The sequence below is a fragment of the Hyla sarda genome, chromosome 2 (genome assembly GCF_029499605.1).
Source record: "Hyla sarda isolate aHylSar1 chromosome 2, aHylSar1.hap1, whole genome shotgun sequence".
Lineage (NCBI taxonomy): Eukaryota > Metazoa > Chordata > Amphibia > Anura > Hylidae > Hyla > Hyla sarda.
The window spans coordinates 14,811,143-14,833,310 of record NC_079190.1 but is presented as its reverse complement, the minus strand read 5'-3'; the positions used below and the strand labels follow the sequence as shown (position 1 = coordinate 14,833,310).

The window sequence follows — 22,168 nt, the reverse complement described above, 5'->3', positions numbered from 1 at the left end:
CTTAAACATTGGTCTGGGGCTTACATTCATTCTCAGGTCTGGGGCCTGTGGCCACTCTGGGGGGTCTGGTCCGGGGCCTGTGGCCACTCTGGGGGGTCTGGTCCGGGGCCTGTGGCCACTCTGGGGGTCTGGTCCGGGGCCTGTGGCCACTCTGGGGGGTCTGGTCCGGGGCCTGTGGCCACTCTGGGGGGGTCTGGTCCGGGGCCTGTGGCCACTCTGGGGGGGTCTGGTCCGGGGCCTGTGGCCACTCTGGGGGGTCTGGTCCGGGGCCTGTGGCCACTCTGGGGGGTCTTCTGGTCCGGGGCCTGTGGCCACTCTGGGGGGGTCTTCTGGTCCGGGGCCTGTGGCCACTCTGGGGGGTCTTCTGGTCCGGGGCCTGTGGCCACTCTGGGGGGTCTGGTCCGGGGCCTGTGGCCACTCTGGGGGGGTCTGGTCCGGGGCCTGTGGCCACTCTGGGGGGGTCTGGTCCGGGGCCTGTGGCCACTCTGGGGGGGTCTGGTCCGGGGCCCTGTGGCCACTCTGGGGGGGTCTGGTCCGGGGCCTGTGGCCACTCTGGGGGGGTCTGGTCCGGGGCCTGTGGCCACTCTGGGGGGGTCTGGTCCGGGGCCTGTGGCCACTCTGGGGGGGTCTGGTCCGGGGCCTGTGGCCACTCTGGGGGGGTCTGGTCCGGGGCCTGTGGCCACTCTGGGGGGGTCTGGTCCGGGGCCTGTGGCCACTCTGGGGGGGTCTGGTACGGGGCCTGTGGCCACTCTGGGGGGGTCTGGTCCGGGGCCTGTGGCCACTCTGGGGGGTCTGGTCCGGGGCCTGTGGCCACTCTGGGGGGTCTGGTCCGGGGCCTGTGGCCACTCTGGGGGGTCTGGTCCGGGGCCTGTGGCCACTCTGGGGGGTCTGGTCCGGGGCCTGTGGCCACTCTGGGGGGTCTGGTCCGGGGCCTGTAGCCACTCTGGGGGGTCTGGTCCGGGGCCTGTAGCCACTCTGGGGGGTCTGGTCCGGGGCCTGTAGCCACTCTGGGGGGTCTGGTCCGGGGCCTGTAGCCACTCTGGGGGGTCTGGTCCGGGGCCTGTAGCCACTCTGGGGGGTCTGGTCCGGGGCCTGTAGCCACTCCTGGGGGTCTGGTCCGGGGCCTGTAGCCACTCTGGGGGGTCTGGTCCGGGGCCTGTAGCCACTCTGGGGGTCTGGTCCGGGGCCTGTAGCCACTCTGGGGGGGTCTGGTCCGGGGCCTGTAGCCACTCTGGGGGGGTCTGGTCCGGGGCCTGTAGCCACTCTGGGGGGGTCTGGTCCGGGGCCTGTAGCCACTCTGGGGGGTCTGGTCCGGGGCCTGTAGCCACTCTGGGGTGTCTGGTCCGGGGCCTGTAGCCACTCTGGGGTGTCTGGTCCGGGGCCTGTAGCCACTCTGGGGTGTCTGGTCCGGGGCCTGTAGCCACTCTGCGGGGTCTGGTCCGGGCCCTGTAGCCACTCTGGGGGGGGTCTGGTCCGGGGCCTGTAGCTACTCTGGGGGGGTCTGGTCCGGGGCCTGTAGTTACTCTGGGGGGCCTGGTCTGAGGCCAGTAGTAATTGTGGGGATCTGGTACGGGGTCTGTAGTTACTCTGGGGTCTGGTGCGAGGGCTGTAGTTACTCTGGGGTCTGGTGCCTGTAGTTACTCTGGGGCCTGGTCCTGGGTCTGTAGTTACTCTGTGGTCTGGGGCCTGTAGTTACTCTGGGGTCTGTCCGGGGTCTGTAGTTACTCTGGGGTCCGGTCCGGGGTCTGTAGTTACTCTGGGGGGTCCGGTCCGGTGCCTGTAGCTACTCTGGGGGGTCTGGTCCGTGGCCTGTAGCTACTCTGGGGGGTCTGGTCTGGGGCCTGTAGTTACTCTGGCGTCCGGTCCGGGTCTGTAGTTACTCTGGCGTCCGGTCCGGGGTCTGTAGTTACTCTGGCGTCCGGTCCGGGGTCTGTAGTTACTCTGGCGTCCGGTCCGGGGTCTGTAGTTACTCTGGCGTCCGGTCCGGGGTCTGTAGTTACTCTGGCGTCCGGTCCGGGGTCTGTAGTTACTCTGGCGTCCGGTCCGGGGTCTGTAGTTACTCTGGCGTCCGGTCCGGGGTCTGTAGTTACTCTGGCGTCCGGTCCGGGGTCTGTAGTTACTCTGGCGTCCGGTCCGGGGTCTGTAGTTACTCTGGCGTCCGGTCCGGGGTCTGTAGTTACTCTGGCGTCCGGTCCGGGGTCTGTAGTTACTCTGGCGTCCGGTCCGGGGTCTGTAGTTACTCTGGCGTCCGGTCCGGGGTCTGTAGTTACTCTGGCGTCCGGTCCGGGGTCTGTAGTTACTCTGGCGTCCGGTCCGGGGTCTGTAGTTACTCTGGCGTCCGGTCCGGGGTCTGTAGTTACTCTGGGGTCTGGTCCGGGTCTGTAGTTACTCTGGGGTCTGGTCTTGGGTATGTTGTTACCCTGGGGTTTTGGACTAGGGTATGTAATTATTCTAGAGTTTGGTCTGAGGCCTATAGTTACTCTGGGGTCTGGTCTGGAAACTGTAGTTACCCTAGGGTCTTGGTCTAGGATCTGAAGTTATTCTGAGATCTGGTCTGTAGTTACCCTGGGGTCTTAGTGTAGGGTATGTAATTATTCTGGAGTTTGGCGAGTCTTATAGTTATTCTGGATCTACATTTATTAAGGGAGTCTGCTGGTCTGTTTCTATTCTGGGGTCTGTCAATATTCTGAGGGTTTGGTCTGGGATCTATTTTTATTTTAATTTTTAGTCTGGGGTTTACATTTATTCCGGGGGCCTGGTCTGAGGCTGTAGTTATCCAGGGGTCTGGTAAGGATTATGCAGTTACCCTGGGGTTCAGTATGGGCCCTGTAGTTCTGGGAGTTACCCTGGTGTCTGGCTTGGGACCTGTAATTAATTTGGGGCCTATAGTTGTTCTAGGGCTGAATCTACTTAAGGCATTAGCTGGTCTGTTTATATTCTGGGGTATTTTCGGGCCTGAAGGTATTCAATGGGTTGGTCTTGGCCTGGGGTCTAGTATAGGGCCTATAGTTATCTTGTGGTCTGGCCTGCAGCCTGTAGTTATTCTGGGGTCTGAATTTATTTAGGGGGGTCTGGTCAGTGGTCTGTTTCTATGCTGGGATCTGTCCTGCATTCTGTATCTATTCTAGATCCTGCAGATATTCAGAGGGTTCAGTCTAAGGCCTGTAGTTTTTCCGTATGTATATATAAGGAGGGCCCAGCACTCACCAAGTAGATGCAAACAAGTGAAATTTATTCACATAGGTGGACAGAATGCGTTTTGGCGGGATAGCCTTCTCTGCTGCAGAAGAAGGCTATCCCGCCGAAACGCGTTCTGTCCACCTATGTGAATACATTTCACTTGTTTGCATCTACTTGGTGTCGTTTTTCTGTAGTCAGTCCTGGAGCCTGCAGTTATTCTGGGTCAGGTCTGGAGCCTGCAGTTATTCTGGGGGTCAGGCCTGGAGCCTGCAGTTATTCTGGGGTCAGGTCTGGAGCCTGCAGTTATTCTGGGGTCAGGTCTGGAGCCTGCAGTTATTCTGGGGTCAGGTCTGGAGCCTGCAGTTATTCTGGGGTCAGGCCTGGAGCCTGCAGTTATTCTGGGGTCAGGTCTGGAGCCTGCAGTTATTCTGGGGTCAGGTCTGGAGCCTGCAGTTATTCTGGGGTCAGTCCTGGAGCCTGCAGTTATTCTGGGGTCAGTCCTGGAGCCTGCAGTTATTCTGGGGTCAGGTCTGGAGCCTGCAGTTATTCTGGGGTCAGGTCTGGAGCCTGCAGTTATTCTGGGTCAGGTCTGGAGCCTGCAGTTATTCTGGGGTCAGGTCTGGAGCCTGCAGTTATTCTGGGGTCAGGTCTGGAGCCTGCAGTTATTCTGGGGTCAGGTCTGGAGCCTGCAGTTATTCTGGGGTCATTCCTGGAGCCTGCAGTTATTCTGGGGTCAGGTCTGGAGCCTGCAGTTATTCTGGGTCAGTCCTGGAGCCTGCAGTTATTCTGGGGTCAGTCCTGGAGCCTGCAGTTATTCTGGGGTCATTCTGGAGCCTGCAGTTATTCTGGGGGTCAGGTCTGGAGCCTGCCCCCAGATATCTGCCCCCAGATATAAGATCCTTTAGACACTGCTGACAGCGGTGATCTAATGGTTTAATAGGCGATCGCAGTATGTCAGGCTATTAGCGGCCGGAGAGCTGTAGCTCCTTTTACACCTGAGCCCAGAAAGTCTAGATGTAACTTTTTGATCACCTTATAAAAAATTTCTCATATGAAGTGACCAAAAATGAGCAATTCTGGACAATTTTTTACATTTACACCGTTCACCGTACGGTTTAATTAACATTATATTTTAATAGTCTGGACATTTCCACATGCAGCAATACCACTTACGTTTATTTTTGTACATTATTTTAATTTAAAGAAAATTGGAAACTTTTATTAGGAAAGGGGCTTATTCACATATATATGCACTTTTTAAAATATTTTAATCACTATTTTTCAGTCTCAATAGGGACTTATGTGTTACTGGGGGGGGGGGGGGGGGTGTTCTGCTTCTCCAGTTTATGTGCTGCATTTTGTGTCAGAAAATGCTGGAAGTTGCATTTAGTTACTAGATAACTACAACACCCAGCATGCCCTGATACAGCCTATGGTTGTGTGGGTGTTGCAGCATGTTGCACTGCATAGTAGTACAGTTAAGGTTATTGTAGGACATGCTGAGAGTTGTAGTTTTGGTTTGTGTCAGCTGCAGAGCCATAGGATGTGTCAAGGATACTGGGAATTGCAGTTAGTAACTAGAACTCCCAGCATGCCCTGATACAGCCTATGGCTCTGCAGCTGACCCGAACCAAAACTACAACTCCCAGCATGATACACTTTATAGTTCTACAGTTTAGGTTATGGTGTAACATGCTGGGAGTTGTAGTTTTGGTTCGGGCGTGTTTGCGTGCATCCGTGGGGCTCTTGGTCGTCGGGAGTGTATGAAGGGGGGGATTCTGGGGGCGCAATTTAGTGCGGGTGCAACTAAAAAATAATTAAATTAGTTGGTACAACTGCCCTAATGCCCGATGTGACAGTCCGCTCCTATACAAAACATTCATGCATACACATATCATACACACACCCGCCACTGCCCCCCCCCACATCATACATTACATACACACATACACTCACACCATACATATGCACACATCATACATAGGCCTGCTGCTGCCCCCCCCCCCACATATCATACATTACATACATACACACATCACACTTAGACATACACATCACACATAGACAGACATCATACACACATCACATATACACTCACACCATACATATCCACCAGTGTTTCCCAACCAGGGTTCCTCCAGCTGTTGCAAAACTACAACTCCCAGCATGCCCAGGGCATGCTGGGAGTTGTAGTTTTGCAACAGCTGGAGGCACCCTGTTGGGAAACACTGATATACACCATACATATGCACATATCATACATACACCTGCGCTTCCCCCCCATCATACATCACATACACACATACACTCACACCCTACATATACAACCACTCTTCCTGCCGCCGCCTGTATTCTCGGTCTCCTCACCTGAGCCGCCATGAGTGGACATCAGAGCTGTAGTCCCGGCCGGTGTGAGGTGAGATTTCCGTCCTCCCCCTCCCCTCCCCCGCTCTGTGTTTACCCCGTGCAAATGCAACCTCCCCGTGGTGGATTAGGTCCTGTGGAGACAGATCAGGGGGAGGGGGAGGGATAGAGCTGTGTGCGGGGGATGGAGCTGTGCACGGAGCTGTGCTCGTCCTCTCTCTCCCCCTGCTGTGTCTACTGAGCTCCGTCCATCCTCCGGGAGGGGAGATAAGGGGGCTCTGCAGTCAGCTGGAGGCCGCCGCCCCCCTCCATACACTCCGAGCTGGTGTGAGGTGTAGACTTCCATCGGCTCCTGCGCCTCACACCGGCATTAAAGAAAAATAAGGGAGAAGTCTGTCTGTCCCTGCCCGATACAGGGCTAAATCTATAAACAATTCACCTGCCCGGCGCCCAAAACTACTTGTCCCGGGCGTCGGGCGATAGGATTTCCATATCCCTGTACATGTTCTTCCCGCTGCATCCAGTATATACAATCCACCTCAAAAAACTCTCTATATATGGCTTGATGAAGGTCAATATCTGACCAAAACGTTGCATTATATATCTGCTTGTCTATTTCTTATACTCAGTCTGGAAAGTATACCGGAGCACAAGTCACTTTGTTATATTGGATTCTATGTTTTGGTTACATTCATTAAGGGGTCCGGTCTGGAAGCTGTAGCTATTCTGAAGTCTGATGCGGGGCCTGTAGCTATTCTGGAGTCTGATGCGGGACCTGTATCTATTCTGGAGTCTGATGCGGGACCTGTATCTATTCTGGAGTCTGATGCGGGGCCTGTAGCTATTCTGGAGTCTGATGCGGGGCCTGTATCTATTCTGGAGTCTGATGCGGGGCCTGTATCTATTCTGGAGTCCGATGCGGGACCTGTATCTATTCTGGAGTCTGATGCGGGACCTGTATCTATTCTGGAGTCTGATGCGGGGCATTTAGCTATTCTGGAGTCTGATGCGGGGCATTTAGCTATTCTGGAGTCTGATGCGGGGCCTATAGCTATTCTGGAGTCTGATGCGGGGCCTATAGCTATTCTGGAGTCTGATGCGGGGCCTATAGCTATTCTGGAGTCTGATGCGGGGCCTGTATCTATTCTGGAGTCTGATGCGGGACCTGTATCTATTCTGGAGTCTGATGCGGGGCATGTAGCTATTCTGGAGTCTGATGCGGGGCCTGTATCTATTCTGGAGTCTGATGCGGGGCCTTTAGCTATTCTGGAGTCTGATGCGGGGCATGTAGCTATTCTGGAGTCTCTTCTGGGGCCTATAGCTATTCTGGAGTCTGATGCGGGGCCTTTAGCTATTCTGGAGTCTGATGCGGGGCCTTTAGCTATTCTGGAGTCTGATGCGGGGCCTTTAGCTATTCTGGAGTCTGATGCGGGGCATGTAGCTATTCTGGAGTCTGATGAGGGGCCTGTAGCTATTCTGGAGTCTGGTCTGGAGCCTGCAGGTCCTAGGATCTCAGTAGATCAGATGTCAATAGTGCAGCAAACTAAATAATAAATTGCAAAAAAAAAAAAAAAAAAAACACACTCAATGATGCAGTTTATATCTAAATGTATATGGGGGTGTGAGAATTCTAAGGAATGAGCCTGAAGTGCGGAGGAGGGGTTGTACGTGCAAGAGTTTCTATAAATGCCAAGGATGATGTAATTAAAGACATTTTCTTCCGCTCCCATATTAAAATTGCACAATTCGCGGTAAATGAAATTTCAGGGCCGTGAAAGCTGATTAAGGTTTTGCTGTTTCTGGCAGATAGGATAATGGAGTGGTGTCATTCACTATTAGCAGGTCCTGATACTGCGGATTTTCTCCCCAGCTACCTGCAGCGAAAAAGCAAAAATCAGCCGAGCAAGTACAAATTGCAGATGATCGGATCTATCCCGTACACATTGCTCACCTATACCGCAATTTTACACATCAATTACTCAGCTTTATCAGTAACAGAACTTTCATTTACACAAATGGAAAGAAGGTACAGTGCAGACTGACAGGTACAAAGTGAATAAAATCTTATACCCCAACCACCCCATAAATGAATTTTTTACGCAGTTAATAAATGCAACAAATTTGCGTAAAGTAAGCCACCCCTCCTTCAAGTGCAAAAATACTAAAGTGAGAGCAAACTGAGCAGAAAACACTCAAAACACACCAACAAAGAGAAAAAACCATGATAAATGCCCCTGTTGACTCTGCTCTGTGTTACATAACAGGGTGCAGTGCTCTGTAGTATGGAGATAGACGTGGAGACTATTGGCATGACAACAGAATAAACCGTGTACAAATTGTAACACGTCGCTGGCGAATACATGTGCCCCCCCCCCCCTCCAGGCAGTGTTACCCTACGCTAACACAGCGGTGACGGCATCGTCCATTTCCATCCCCGCCAGTGATATGTGCCGGATTATTATTAGACTACGCGGGGTGGGGGTGAGCGTTCTGGAGAATGGTGCTCTGTGAGAGCGCTGTGAGGGATTCCTGGGAAAGGTAATTCAGATTCTGTAAATAGCGAAAATTCTATTCAGTCTGGAGGTTTATGTGACGTTACTCAGGAGGCAAAAATTAGCATGAGTTACACAAATAAAAAATAGTACAGTCATAACTGAATGGCGACTAAGGACCCAAAAAGCGATGACCAGGGAGCAAAGACGGGAGAACCAGGGAATAATGCAGATGAAAAAGCAAAATAAAAAGGGGTTAAAAAACAAACAAACAAGGGTTAATGAAAAGGAAGAGGGACAAGATAGATGAGAGCGAGGAGGAGGAGGAAGACATGGAGTGTCAGGAAAGAAGAGATACATGGGACACGAGGAGACGAGAAAGCTAAGGTCTAATACAGATGAAGAGGAGAGACCTGAGTGATGGGGATGAAGAAGAGTAATAATATAGGACAGAAGCCCCAGTGAATGACAGGAAAGAGGAGGAGAGACAGGGAAGGACAGGGACATGGCAGCAATAATAGACAAGGACAAAGCAGAGAAAGCAAAGGATATGTAACACAGAGGAAGGACAGAGAGAGGCAGTAACAGAGGGGAAGGACAGAGAGAGAGAGGCAGTAAGAGGGGGAGGACAGAGAGAGGCAGTAACAGAGAGGAAGGACAGAGAGGGGCCGTAACAGAGAGGAAGGACAGAGAGAGGCCGTAACAGAGAGGAAGGACAGAGAGAGGCAGTAACAAAGGGGAAGGACAGAGAGAGGCAATAACAGAGAGGAAGGACAGAGAGAGGCCGTAACAGAGGGGAAGGACAGAGAGAGTCCGTAACAGAGATGAAGGACAGAGAGAGAGAGGAAGTAAGAGGGGGAGGACAGAGAGAGGCAGTAACAGAGAGGAAGGACAGAGAGAGGCAGTAAGAGGGGAAGGACAGAGCGAGGCAGTAAGAGGGGAAGGACAGAGAGAGGCAGTAACATAGAGGAAGGACAGAGAGAGGCAGTAACATAGAGGAAGGACAGAGCGAGGCAGTAACAGAGGGGAAGGACAGAGAGAGGCAGTAACAGAGGGGAAGGACAGAGAGAGGCAGTAACAGAGGGGAAGGACAGAGAGAGAGAGAGGAAGTAAGAGGGGGAGGACAGAGAGGCAGAAACGGAGGGGAAGGACAGAGAGAGGCAGTAACACAGAGGAAGGACAGAGAGAGGCAATAACAGAGTGGAAGGACAGAGAGAGGCAATAACAGAGTGGAAGGACAGAGAGAGGCAATAACAGAGTGGAAGGACAGAGAGAGGCCGTAACAGAGGGGAAGGACAGAGAGAGGCAGTAACACACAGGAAGGACAGAGAGGCCGTAACAGAAGGGAAGGACAGAGAGAGAGGCCGTAACAGAGGGGAAGGACAGAGAGAGAGAGAGGAAGTAAGAGGGGGAGGACAGAAAGGCAGAAACGGAGGGGAAGGACAGAGAGAGGCAATAACAGAGTGGAAGGACAGAGAGAGGCAATAACAGAGTGGAAGGACAGAGAGAGGCCGTAACAGAGGGGAAGGACAGAGAGAGGCAGTAACACACAGGAAGGACAGAGAGGCCGTAACAGAAGGGAAGGACAGAGAGAGAGGCTGTAACAGAGGGGAAGGACAGAGATAGGCAGTAATGGAGGGGAATGACAGAGAGAGAAGCTGGTAACACAGAATAAAAGCTGGGAGAGGCCGGTAACACAGAAGAAAGACAGAGAGAGGCCAGTAGCACAGAGAAAGAACAGAATGAAGCCGGTAACACAGAAGGACAGAGAGAGGCTGGTAACATGGAAGGAGGAGAGAGAGAGGCCGGCAGCACAGAGGAAGGGGCCTGCAGGAATAAATGTGCAGGGTGACAATGAAGAAAAAAAAAAAAAGGTAAATAAAAAAAATCATAGTGAGAGAGAGAGAGAGAGAGAGAGAGAGAGAGAGAGAGAGAGAGAGAGAGAGAGAGAGAGAGAGAAAGAGAGAGAGAGAGAGAGAGAGAACTCTAGTAGGAGAGCAGGCAGCATCTCCAAGTAGTTCTTCATCTCAACAGCGGCACAGAAAGTCACTGATGCAATATCTTCTTCCTGCGCTAGGAGCCAAAACTGGAACGCTGCATAAATCATCCTATTGTGGAGACATTAACATTCCCAGCCACACTCCTCTACATGAGACCAGAAGGACTGCCAGACGGCAGATGCCAGAGTAGACCACAGTGATGAGCTGTAGGGGGCAGAACCCCTCACTACTCTTACTGTCCAGTAGTATCTGCACCAAGACATCTGCAGAGGATCCTGTAAGTCGTGAGGTGCGGCCTTCATGGATAAGACTTGTTTCTCCAGCACATCTAACAGATTGTTTAAATTGAAATCTGGGACATCCGGAGTCACCACCTTGATCTCATGGTCTGGTTTTTGCAGTGTGGCTAAAGCATTATCCTGCTGAGCAGATGGCGATAAAATAGTGGGTGTACGCAGTGAGAAAAGAAATCACCCGTAATGTAATTTGGTAAATAACAGCAACAACTGGTAGGTGTCACCTCTGGTCAGGTCCCTGAGAAAGTCCCACATATAGATCAGTAGCTGGCCTTATCTCACTCCACCAGATCAGATTCCAATTCCACCTGGGGGTTGACAGTCAGTCTCCTCTTGTGCGCATCACCAGGTGAAGCAATGTTGCCAGCACCTTTCAGGTACTCCAGAAAATCAGTCACTGAAGCTGATTCTTAGAAGTGTGTCGATAAACCATTTAAACTGATATCCTTAAAGGGGTACTCCACCACTAGGCATCTTATTCCCTAACCAAAGGATAGGGGATAAGATGTCTGATCGCGGGGATCCCGCCTCTGGGGACCCCCATGATCTCAGCTGTGGCACCCCAGACATCCGGTGCAAGGAGCGAATTTCATTCCATGCCGGATGACTGGCGATGCGGGGCGGAGGCTCGTGACATCACGGCCACACCCCGCTTGTGACGTCATGGCCATGCCCCCTCAATGCAAGTCAATGGGAGGGGGCCCATAGACTTGCATTGAGGGGGCATGGACATGACATCACGAGCGGGGCGTGACGAGCCTCCGGCGCTGCACCAGACGCTTTAAACAAATGCTGGGTGCAGCAGGGAGATAGAGGGGGTCCCCTGCAATTAGACATCTGATGATATGTCTAGGTAGCAGAGTACCCATTGAAGGTTTCAAGGTACTGTAAGAATAAATGCACCCGTTTCTTAACCAATTGTGCGCAAATTGGCATGAAAACCTTGCATTTTTTTCGCGATATCAGCTAAAAAAAAAAATATATATAGAATTCTGTGATCTCTTAAAGAACCTATGTGGTACATATTTTAAATGCTTGTAGGACCGCCATTTTGTCCATATAATTCAAGTATTTCATGATAACTTGACATGCCTTATTATTAGCCTGTTTCTTGTTATGAGAGCCTTGGGCGGATTGTGGGAGTCCCACTCTATGCGCTCGCTTCACCGTGAGGGAGCCTTGCCAGCCTAAAGCATTGGAGAGCTCCACATAGAATATGGCGTGCAGTTGCGATAGCAAGATGGATTCAGGAAGTCCCACCATTCAACCTTACTACGGCGAGAGTCAATCTCTAAATCTTCAGTTTTGGCTTTCAAAGATTGAGGTCCCTAAAAACTTCCTGTAGTAGATAGGGATGTAAGAAGAAAATCGATTTGCGCGATTATCGTGATTTTTTCATTTGGCGATACTGAATCGATTCAAAATATTTCTGAATCTATTCTTTTAGGATTGTGGAATTTGTACCTCCTGATGCCCGGAACAGCATGTCCCGGGCATAAGGAGATACAAGTTCCACATTTGTCGAGTGGGGCAGGCCAGATCTGACACGGCGGCGCTCTGGGTGTATGGAGCGGGCTCTGACTCGTGCCTGCTCCGTACTCTGCGACCTCCGGCTGATTTCAGTAGCCGGGGACCACTGATGCATCACCGCCGCTAGTATCCAGCATGCGGTGCTCTGCATTGTGTATGAAGTGGGCTTCGGACTCGTGCCCGCTCCATATTCTGCAGCCCCCGGCTGTTCTCAATAGCCGGGGGCCGCCGCTAATAGCCAGCATGCGGCGATCGCCGCGGCTGGCTATTAAAGGAGTACTCCGGCGTGCACTTTTCTCGTTTTATCCCATCCGGGCTGAAAAATAAAAGAAAACGCACACTCTTACCTGCCAACAAGCCCCCGGAGCTCCGGTACAGGTGTTCGGTCCCCGGGCTGTATTCTTCTTACTTCCTGTTAGCCCGGCACGTCACACGGAGCTTCAGCCTATCACTGGCCGAGGCGGGACATCGCTGCGGCTGGTGATAGGCTGAAGCTCCGTGTGACGTGCCGGGCTAACAGGAAGTAAGAAGAATACAGCCCGGGGACCGAACACCTGTACCGGAGCTCCGGGGGCTCGTTGGCAGGTAAGAGAAAGTGCGTTTTCTTTTATTTTGCAGCCCGGACGGGATAAAATGAGAAAAGTGCGCGTTGGACTACTAGATCGCCGCTGTCAAAGCTGACAGTGGCGTCTATTGGGATCTATGAATGCTCCCAGGTGGGCGATGTATCGGGATATATCGTGATGTATCGTCACCTAGACGGTATCGCGATATATCGGCATATATCGAATCGCCACACTGGTATCGCGATTCGAATCGTATCGCCAAATTCTTGGCGTTTCACACCCCTAGTAGTAGATATGTGTGCAGTATGCTCTCTGCAGTTGTGTGAGAGTAGCTGTGACTGTGGTCTTCAGAGTAGATATGAGATCTAGAGTCATACGTTTTGCCTCCTCCATGGCTAATTGCCTGCACGTGAGTTGGAGTTCTGGTATTAAGGGTTCAGGGCGGGAGGACGACCCTACCGCATGGAATATACTTCTCAAGCAGTCCCTGAAGCTAGGAAGAAGCGACGAGTGGGCTATAGCCTGTAGAGTCGGTAATGTGGGCAGGAAGCAGCTTGTGCGAGTTCTTAGTGCAGAGCCTGCATCCTCCGGAACCCACCGGTAGCCATCTTGTCATCTGAGCAGTTTTTAATAGCATTTAGGGATATGCTTTACTGCGAGCCCCATGGAGGTTTGTAGGCATGCTCTGTGACCTGTACAGAAGGAGGAGTAGGCTGAGCGCCTTTTGTCGTCTTCTCTATCTACTGGTGTCGCCTTTTTCTGTAAAGATGTACAGATCACTTTCCAGCCACCTCCTCCTTATCATAACGGGCAGAATCGGAAGTATCAGTTTATTTTAGGCCTAGTGGTCAGACTCAAAACTTCAATATTTCCAGATTATTTTATAATACACATAATAAAATGGAAAATTAAAAAATATCACCAAAAAATTCTTAAAAAAAATTAGCTTAAAGGGGTACTCCGCTTCTCAGCGTTTGGAACAAACTGTTCCGAACGCTGGAGCTGGGAGCTTGTGACGACATAGCCCCGCCCCTCATGATGTCATGCCCCCTCCCATAGACTTGCATTGAGGGGGCGGAGCATGACACAATGAGGGGGCGGGGCTATGAAATCACTAGCTCCCAGCTCCAGCGTTCGGAACAGTTCCCGTTTCCAGTGTTCGGAACGCACAAAGCTTTTTTAAACAAGAGGGCATTTTCTGATAACACATACTGAGATGTAGCATGCATCATGACATAGGAATACATGCATCCCCTCCTCCCCTTCCTTACCTGCGTAGGTCATGTTTTTCGGATTTCCATAGGGAGCCCCGGGCTGGACAGGGCTGTAAACCGGATTCATTTTGGAAGACTGAGATCTCTGCAAAGAAACAAGACAGACAATGAAGTAAAATAACTGATATCTATGGTCCTGAGAATTCTGGCAGGGAGTTTTATTGCAGCGTTGGTATATAAGGAAATAATTTTTTCGAAAATTAAGAATTTAACCCCTCACTGCTTTATGATAATGTCATGGTGGTGTTATGGAGGTATGGAATGGGCTCAGGGGCTGAATCCATTCTGTACACAGAGGCCAGTAGGGCTGCACGATTTTGGGAAAATGTCATATTGCGAGTATGGAAGCAAATATTGCGATTTTGATAAGATTGTGATATAATAAACAAATGGTAAAATCTCCCCATGTCATGTCCCACCCCCCCATTTCATGTCCACCCCACTGAAAGTATTCCAGTGAAAAACTATTCTTTTCATATCAACTGGCTCAAGAGGGTTAAACAGATTTGTAAATTACTTCTATTAAAAAAATCTTAAAGGGATATTGCATGATTTTTTTTTATTTGACTATGCTACATGGGCTGTAAAGTTAGTGTAGTTCACAATATAGTGTCTGTACCTGTGTGTGACGGTTTTCTCACAATTCTTCTGTGATTTTCACCCCAATATTTATTTTTACCAGCATACAAAATGACTGTTGTCTCAGATTTTTCCCAGGTTGCAATGCGGCCGAGACCTGTACTCACTAGTCAGCTGATGACAGGGAGCCTGTCTGCTTCAATGGGGGGAGCGATCAATCTGCAACTAATGCAACAGCTGTAGGCACCCTGATTGAAAACCACAGGTCTTTGAATGGATGCAGCTCATTTATGTTTCAATGGGTAGGGTGGCTGATGTGTGGGAGTGAGGAAAATGGAATTGTGGGATTTGTAGTCACAAAAAGAAAACTCAAACAGGAAATACCAGTTCACAAAAAGCTAGCCACAGTGTTATGGTAATCTCACAACATAGCCATTTAGCCCCAAGACAAGTGCAGATCCTTCCTAAGCATGTCCATTACTGCCTGCCAGGTACGTACTAAAATCACCTTATGGTGGAGAACCCCTTTAATCCTACCAGTGCTTACCAGCTGCTGAAGTTGAGTTGTTCTTTTCTGTCTGACCACAGTGCTCTCTGCTAACACCTCTGTCTGTCTCAGGAACTGTTCAGAGTAGGAGCAAATCCCCATAGCAAACCTCTAATGTTTCGGACAGTTCCTGAGACAGAGGTGTCAGCAGAGAGCACTGTGGTCAGAAAGAAAATAACAACTCCACTTCAGCAACTGATAAGTACTGGTAGGAATAAGATTTTTTAATAGAGGTCATTTACAAATCTGTTTAACTTTTTGGAGCCAGTTTAATATGGTGCTGGGGCACGGGGGAAACATAAAAAAAAATAAAAAAATTATGCTCACCTAGTCCTGGTCCCCCGTAGGTATGCCGCAGTTGCTATTCTCCTCCGATCGGGCCGAAAGTCTTCTCTGTACTTCCTTCTTCAGAAACAGCTGGATGCAGGACCTTAGCACTCAGACCAGTGTTTCCCAACCAGGGTGCCTCGAGCTGTTGCAAAACTACAACTTCCGGCATGCCCTGACAGCCGGGGACTGCCCAGACATGCTAGGAGTTGTACTTTTGCAACAGCTGGAGGCACCCTGATTGGGAAACACTGGCTCAGACAATCACCGCCCGTTGTGGTGTCCTGTCTTGGCCAGTGATTGGTTGAGCGGGAAGGTCCTGCAGACAGCTGCTTGTCTCGGAAGAAAGAAGCAATGAAGACACTGGCACCACAGGGAGGAAAACTGGAGTTATGGGGACCAGGGCTAGGTAAGCATCAGTTTTTTTTTTTTTTTTTTTTTTATGTTTCGCCCCTGCGCCATCACGATATTACACACACGGGGTTCGGTGGGAGGTAGTGGACAGCCGGACACACAAGGGAGTCAGGTCTCTGGCCTGCCTGCTGCCGAAATTCAATGGCAAGGTAATAATAATTTCTAAATTTTTTTAAATTTTATTTGGTAAGTGGAACAAAAACTATAAACCATCAACATCTGGCAATATGACTATGCCGTAAGTGGTCTCCTGAACCAATAATCACCATACAAAAAAGACCAATTACTAATATGTTTACTCAAAATAGAAAAATATTTTATTGAACATAAATGCAAGACTAACATATAAAAACAAAGAAATGTGTGATGTTCCAGTACGGGATATGCTCCTAGAGTCCTGTCTGGTCGAGTCCCTGTACATCCTCGGGGTTCCCCCATAATGTGTATAAGTTATATGCTAAGGGTAAAAGACCTTTGATATGGCCACATGATTGTTAGTCACATGATAATGTTGTCACATGTTCAAGTCATATGTTTGTTACCCAGGGAGCACCAGATGACCCGCAGCTAGCCTATGGGCTCCTTGCACAGCCCCCCTTTATAAGGAAGGTAGGAGCTGCAACCAGTCTCTCTTGCTCGTGTTTTACTTTTCAAGTTCAGTCCAGACGTCTCAGATCCAGTGTCCATCACATCTGGAGGCCTCAAGCCTAAATTACAGCCACAAGTCAGTAAATCAAGTCATCTGTGTCTGCTGTCATTATCTTCAGTCAAGTCAAGTCTATTATTGTCAGCGTGGCTGTGCTAAAGTCTGTCAAGTCACTGCCTTGGACTATTATTTACCCCTGCCTAACCTAGGAGTAATGGGATTACCTTCGGGTGGTTACATAGTGTTCTTAACGCCAAGGCGTGGTTTGCCTAAGGGGTTACCACCATCTACCTTTGGGCAACACCATCTGCCACTACACCTCACATCGCACCCCCATGGCTAACCACAAATGGAAAGTTAAAAATGTAGGCACTGAGAGGACCAACTACAGAAGAGTTGAAGTGATGGGACAGCAGAATCACATGGGGAACGGGGAATATATAACAAGCCCCCCTAATGAAGCACGAGGTGAAACGTACGTTGGAGTAAGAAGTGGTGAGGTCTCTGGCAGTATACATGGCGGGATGTATTAGGTTTTCTAGCTTTTTCTATGTATGCCAGTCTTTGTTGTCCTATTTTCCTGAGTTAGAACTCTATGTTGCTCATTTTTTATGTATTGGATATACACTTTATTTCCGTTTTGTATGTACTATTACTCTGTGAATACATCCTCTTCATCTTTCGGACTTTTATTCCCCGTACTCCATGTGATTCTGCTGTCCCATCGCTTCAACTCTTCTGTAGTAGTCATCTCAGTGCCTACATTTAAATTTTATTATTTATTTGTTTTAATATGTTTGTCTTCCATTTATGCTCAAAATATTTTTCTATTCTGAGCAAACATAAGTAATTGGAACAAAAACAACATAAAATGGGCATCGCTGTAATTATTCTGACCCACAGAGGAAAGTGAACATCATCTATTCGGCCCTCACTTGCCCACTTTGATCCACCCTGACCAGATGGGTTTTGTCCCAGGAAGGGAGAACACGCTACATATTATCCATCATGCCCAGACAAAAGGATATAAGCTGGTATAGAGAATTGAAGCAATACAATAAAAGTATAGTAATGAAGTTGGCACATAGAAGTGCGATTCTTTTCGGATCAAAGAGGAACTTGGAACACAATTTGAAACAGCAATACTAAATAAGGAGTAAATCTGCATTAGTAGAAGAAATATGATAAACAGTGAGAAACACCAACATTTGGCGCTCAATCGCAAGTTAGTAAGCAAAACAAATGAAAAAGGGGCACTCCTTACAAGAGAAAAATGCCAAATTCAGCTCACCTCTCCCAGATTGGTGCTCGGACCTGGCCAGGCACACTCCACAGAACAAACAATGGCAGGTGGTCCAGCACGTCAAAGAATGCAGCTTTATTGTAGATAATAGCACACGTACAGGAAGATGTCAGACATGTTTCGAGCGCATGCACTCGAAACATGTTTGACATCTCCCTGTACGGGTGCTATTATCTACAATAAAGCTGCATTCCTTGGCGTGCTGGACCACCTGCCATTGTTTGTTCCGTACCCCATACAAGGCCTGATAGGGTGTCCTCAAGTGGGCATATGAGAAGCTGGTGGGGCGATAAAGGATTGGAGGGGGAGGATATCTGGGGGGTAACTGATCCAATCATGAATTATGTAATCCGTAGGCTAATGCCTAGCAACGCAAGGTGAGTGTAACCAGGGAGACCAGATGGCGTCATATTTGTCCAGATGTGTAAATATATAAATTTATTTTATGGTAGGGAACCATTGACGCACGGAAACCCACTGGACCAATGACAGCATAACGACATTCATCCAATTATGAGACACTAGCTTTCTCGCATGAATAAGAATTTCTTGTAGCAACGTTCGCCAAGAGGAGAAATATTGTTCAGAGTCTAACATATCGAGCAGATAGACTTGTGGGTCAGGGGACAGGTGATCATTTGGGCCCAGTATGCTTACATATACTAACATTGCCAGATTAGGTAAATAAAGGGACCAGAGACTGTTTTAGGACAGATCTCTTGTCAACCTGGGTAAAATTTTGCCACTCTAGAAGAGGTCATTTCCTTTAGGTTTTAATCATGGAACGACTTCTGGTCTCCATTCGTAGCAACCCGGACATCATAATGGGGGGGGTTAGAGAATAAATGTTCTGCATTTGCAGAAGATCGCTTGGTATATATTACCAACCCCCATATATTTCCTACCCCTCTCTGATAGTGGAGTTGTCTGACTTTGGTGAATGGTCAAATTTTGAAAAACTTTCCCAAAATCCGAGGCCTTCATTGTGTCACTTCTATTACAAACCGTGGACCCTATGAAATCAAACTTCCTTTTTTCTTGGCCCCAGAAATCTATCCCACCTCCGAATCTGTCCTATCTATTTCCTTGTAGTATTTATGGCTCTTCTGAACTCTTAAAATCGCCAAGAATTAAGTAGAATTAATATTCCTAAAAGGACCTTTATGCCGAAATGGTTATATTTTTTCTACAAACCATTCCCATCTGTATCCCCTCCTTATACAGGTGCTCGGTTCAGAATCCCTTTGGCACGTTCATATGGGCCTCGGGTCATCCAAGAATTTGCAGCAAAATTGTCTTTTGCCCTAAATAAGCCGGTGGCGTTGGCACAACAGTCCCTCCTATTTTCTTACTCCCATAGAGAACTGCTTCACAATTACATAACAAAAGTGTGAGCCCGCATAGCTCATGATACCTACCCCCGCTCACTGCATGCTGCACTCTGGGCTGGTCCATAGCTCCCCTTTCTCAGTTTTTTCTCTTCGTTCACCTCTGCTCAAACTCTCTGCTTCAGTGAACGGTAAATGAATGGTTGACCCCACAAAGCCCCTTTTCTAAACAGAACATCCTTTTTCCCCTCTGGAACACATGATGAACTCTTTCGTGGCTTCAAAATGTTGCTCTTCCGTTTGGTCAAGGTTTCATCCAAAGATGGAATGTTGCCACTTTCATCCATCCTGCCTGCCAATATCCCTTGTGCTTACAACCTCTGATATTCCCAATTGACACATTTTAATGCTTTAGCGAAGCGCCAATATAACTTGCACAGCGATTACCCATCCTTTTACTGTCTCCCCCCCCTCCCCCCAACTTAAGATCTTCTTAGTTTTTGGTTCTTCTCCCTGTTCAGCGGCCTGCCCTTCCTTTGTTCATTTTGGACAAATCTCCTACAAAAGCAAAGAAGTCATTGGAAGCAAATTCAGGTTTCCCATGTTTTAGCCAACGTACAAAAGGTTCTTAAAGCGCCATGGAAAAGCGGATAGCGCTCACCCCCGAGGAAGTCAATTGCTTCAGTAAGACTTTGTTTGAGCGGTGGCCTTTCCAATCGTCTTTTACTTTTTGGAATCTCACTGACTAATCCGATGCGGTGTTTCCAACCCCCTCTGTTTTGTCGTTCCCCACTCCTCTTTCCAATTGATAGCAAAGATCCCTCTCTGTGTGACCTTTTGTATCTCATTGTTCTTTCTTAGAATATCGGGTAGTTATTTCCCCATGCCCTTTTAACATCCCAAGGTGCTCATAGCTACCACTATTGCATTTGTCCTCTGACAATCTAGAAATCTGTGGGTTGCTTTGTTACTACTCATCTGGTATATTTTCTTTTCTGTCTTTAGTCTGTTCTCGTCTGGTATGCACCTTGTTAAAGGGGTACTCCACCCCTAGACATCTTATCCCATATCCAAAGGATAGGGGATAAGATGTCTGATCGCAGAGGTCCCACCGTTGGTACCCCCGCGCGATCTCTGTGCAGCACCCAGTGTTTTTTTTCGTACGTCGTACAGGCCGCAGGGGGTCGTAACGTCACAGCCAAACCCCTCATGAAGTCACGCCCCCTCAATACAAGTCTATGGGAGGGGGAAGGGCAGTTGTCACACCCCCTCCCATAAACTTGCATTGAAGGGGCATGGTGTGACTACACGAGGGGTGTGGCTGTGAAGTCACGACCCCCGCCACCCGCTCAAAACGTTCGGAATAAAAGGTTCCAAATGCTGTGGCAGAGGAGTACCCCTTTAAGCCATTTGGGATGTGGCTATATGTTCCACATTATTATTATTAACGCAAAAATGCTGATTGTTTTAACTGTAATTGGCTACTAGAAGGCAAGGAAAAGAAACAGAGCTTCTATTTCTTATAGTCCTAGCAAAAGTCATGGACAGTTCACTAGGGAATAAAAGCACCAATGCAGATTAGGTTAACTAACCCAAAATGTGCCACCCGCTGTCCCCCCCCCCCCCCCCCCCCCCACAGTCAGATGTAGGTGTAAAGAAGGACAGGCTGGGATGTAACTGAAGATGGAGGCATCACTTAAGTCAACTCTTCTGCTTCTCTGTTATCCTTTTTGCTGGACACATCTCCTTCTTTGCATCTAATGGAAAGCTCAGCCTTCTAACCATTATCAGATAAAAATGTTATGTTCCTGAAAGTCTTATTTTCCACGTCCCAACTCTCCAAGATTTACAGGTAATCCTACAGAGTCATGGTTGATCCACTGAGACATTTCTGCAGCTCTACCGGCTGTTGATAAGAATATCTTCAGAGACATCTTAACACATCTTAATCCTGCGTGGGAGAATGTGCAGGGGAGATAAGGCTCCTCATCATACCGCCGGCACCTGCTCTACAATCATCTCCGGAGAAGATCGGCCATCTCTGCTGATGGGGAGTGACCTGAGGACACCACGGTATATCGATCCAGAAGACACTGCCGCCGTCATGTGTTACCAGAGAGTAAACCATCATAGTCAGCAAAAAATAGAAGGAAGAGAGAGAGAGAGAGAGAGAGAGCGAGCATCCGAAAGAGAGAGCGAGCATCCGAAAGAGAGCGAGAGAGTGAGCATCCAAAAGAGAGAGCGAGAGAGCATCCGAAAGAAGAGAGCGAGAGAGCATCCGAAAGAGAGAGAGAGAGCATCCGAAAGAGAGAGAGAGAGCATCCGAAAGAGAGAGAGAGAGCATCCGAAAGAGAGCATCCGAAAGAGAGAGAGAGAGAGAGAGCATCCGAAAGAGAGAGAGAGAGAGAGAGAGCATCCGAAAGAGAGAGAGAGAGCATCCGAAAGAGAGAGAGAGAGAGAGTGAGCATCCGAAAGAAGAGAGAGAGAGAGTGAGCATCCGAAAGAGAGAGAGACGAGAGATGTGAGCATCCGAAAGAGAGAGAGTGAGCATCCGAAAGAGAGAGAGAGAGAGAGCATCCGAAAGAGAGAGAGAGAGAGCATCCGAAAGAGAGAGAGAGAGCATCCGAAAGAGAGAGAGAGAGCATCCGAAAGAGAGAGAGAGAGAGAGAGCATCCGAAAGAGAGAGAGAGAGAGAGCATCCGAAAGAGAGAGAGAGAGCGAGCATCCCGAAAGAGAGAGAGAGAGAGAGAGCATCCGAAAGAGAGAGAGAGAGCGAGCATCCGAAAGAGAGAGAGAGAGCGAGCATCCGAAAGAGAGAGAGAGCGAGCATCCGAAAGAGAGAGCGAGCATCCGAAAGAGAGAGCGAGCATCCGAAAGAGAGAGAGCGAGCATCCGAAAGAGAGAGAGAGCGAGCATCCGAAAGAGAGAGAGAGAGCGAGCATCCGAAAGAGAGAGAGAGCGAGCATCCGAAAGAGAGAGAGAGCGAGCATCCGAAAGAGAGAGAGAGCGAGCATCCGAAAGAGAGAGAGAGAGAGAGCATCCGAAAGAGAGAGAGAGCATCCGAAATAGAGAGAGAGCATCCGAAATAGAGAGAGAGCATCCGAAATAGAGAGAGAGAGAGAGAGAGAGAGAGCATCCGAAAGAGAGAGAGAGAGAGAGAGCATCCGAAAGAGAGAGAGAGAGAGAGCATCCGAAAGAGAGAGAGAGAGAGAGAGAGCATCCGAAAGAGAGAGAGAGAGCATCCGAAGACAGAGAGAGAGACGAGAGAGAGAGGAGAGAGCATCCGAGAAAGAGAGCATCCCGAAAGAGACGTGAGCAGAGA

The 22,168-nt window shown here is 49.2% G+C and overlaps 1 protein-coding gene across 1 annotated transcript in view; it reads right to left on the bottom strand.

The window, feature by feature from the left end:
- The window catches only part of FAM168A (family with sequence similarity 168 member A), a 113,594-nt gene that overhangs the window by 40,697 nt on the left and 50,729 nt on the right, over nt 1-22,168 (bottom strand). The window contains exon 3 of the mRNA XM_056561218.1: nt 13,700-13,787. Within this exon, the coding sequence (XP_056417193.1) occupies nt 13,700-13,769 (70 nt within the window). The 5' untranslated portion in view covers nt 13,770-13,787. The remainder of the gene's footprint in view (nt 1-13,699; nt 13,788-22,168) is intronic.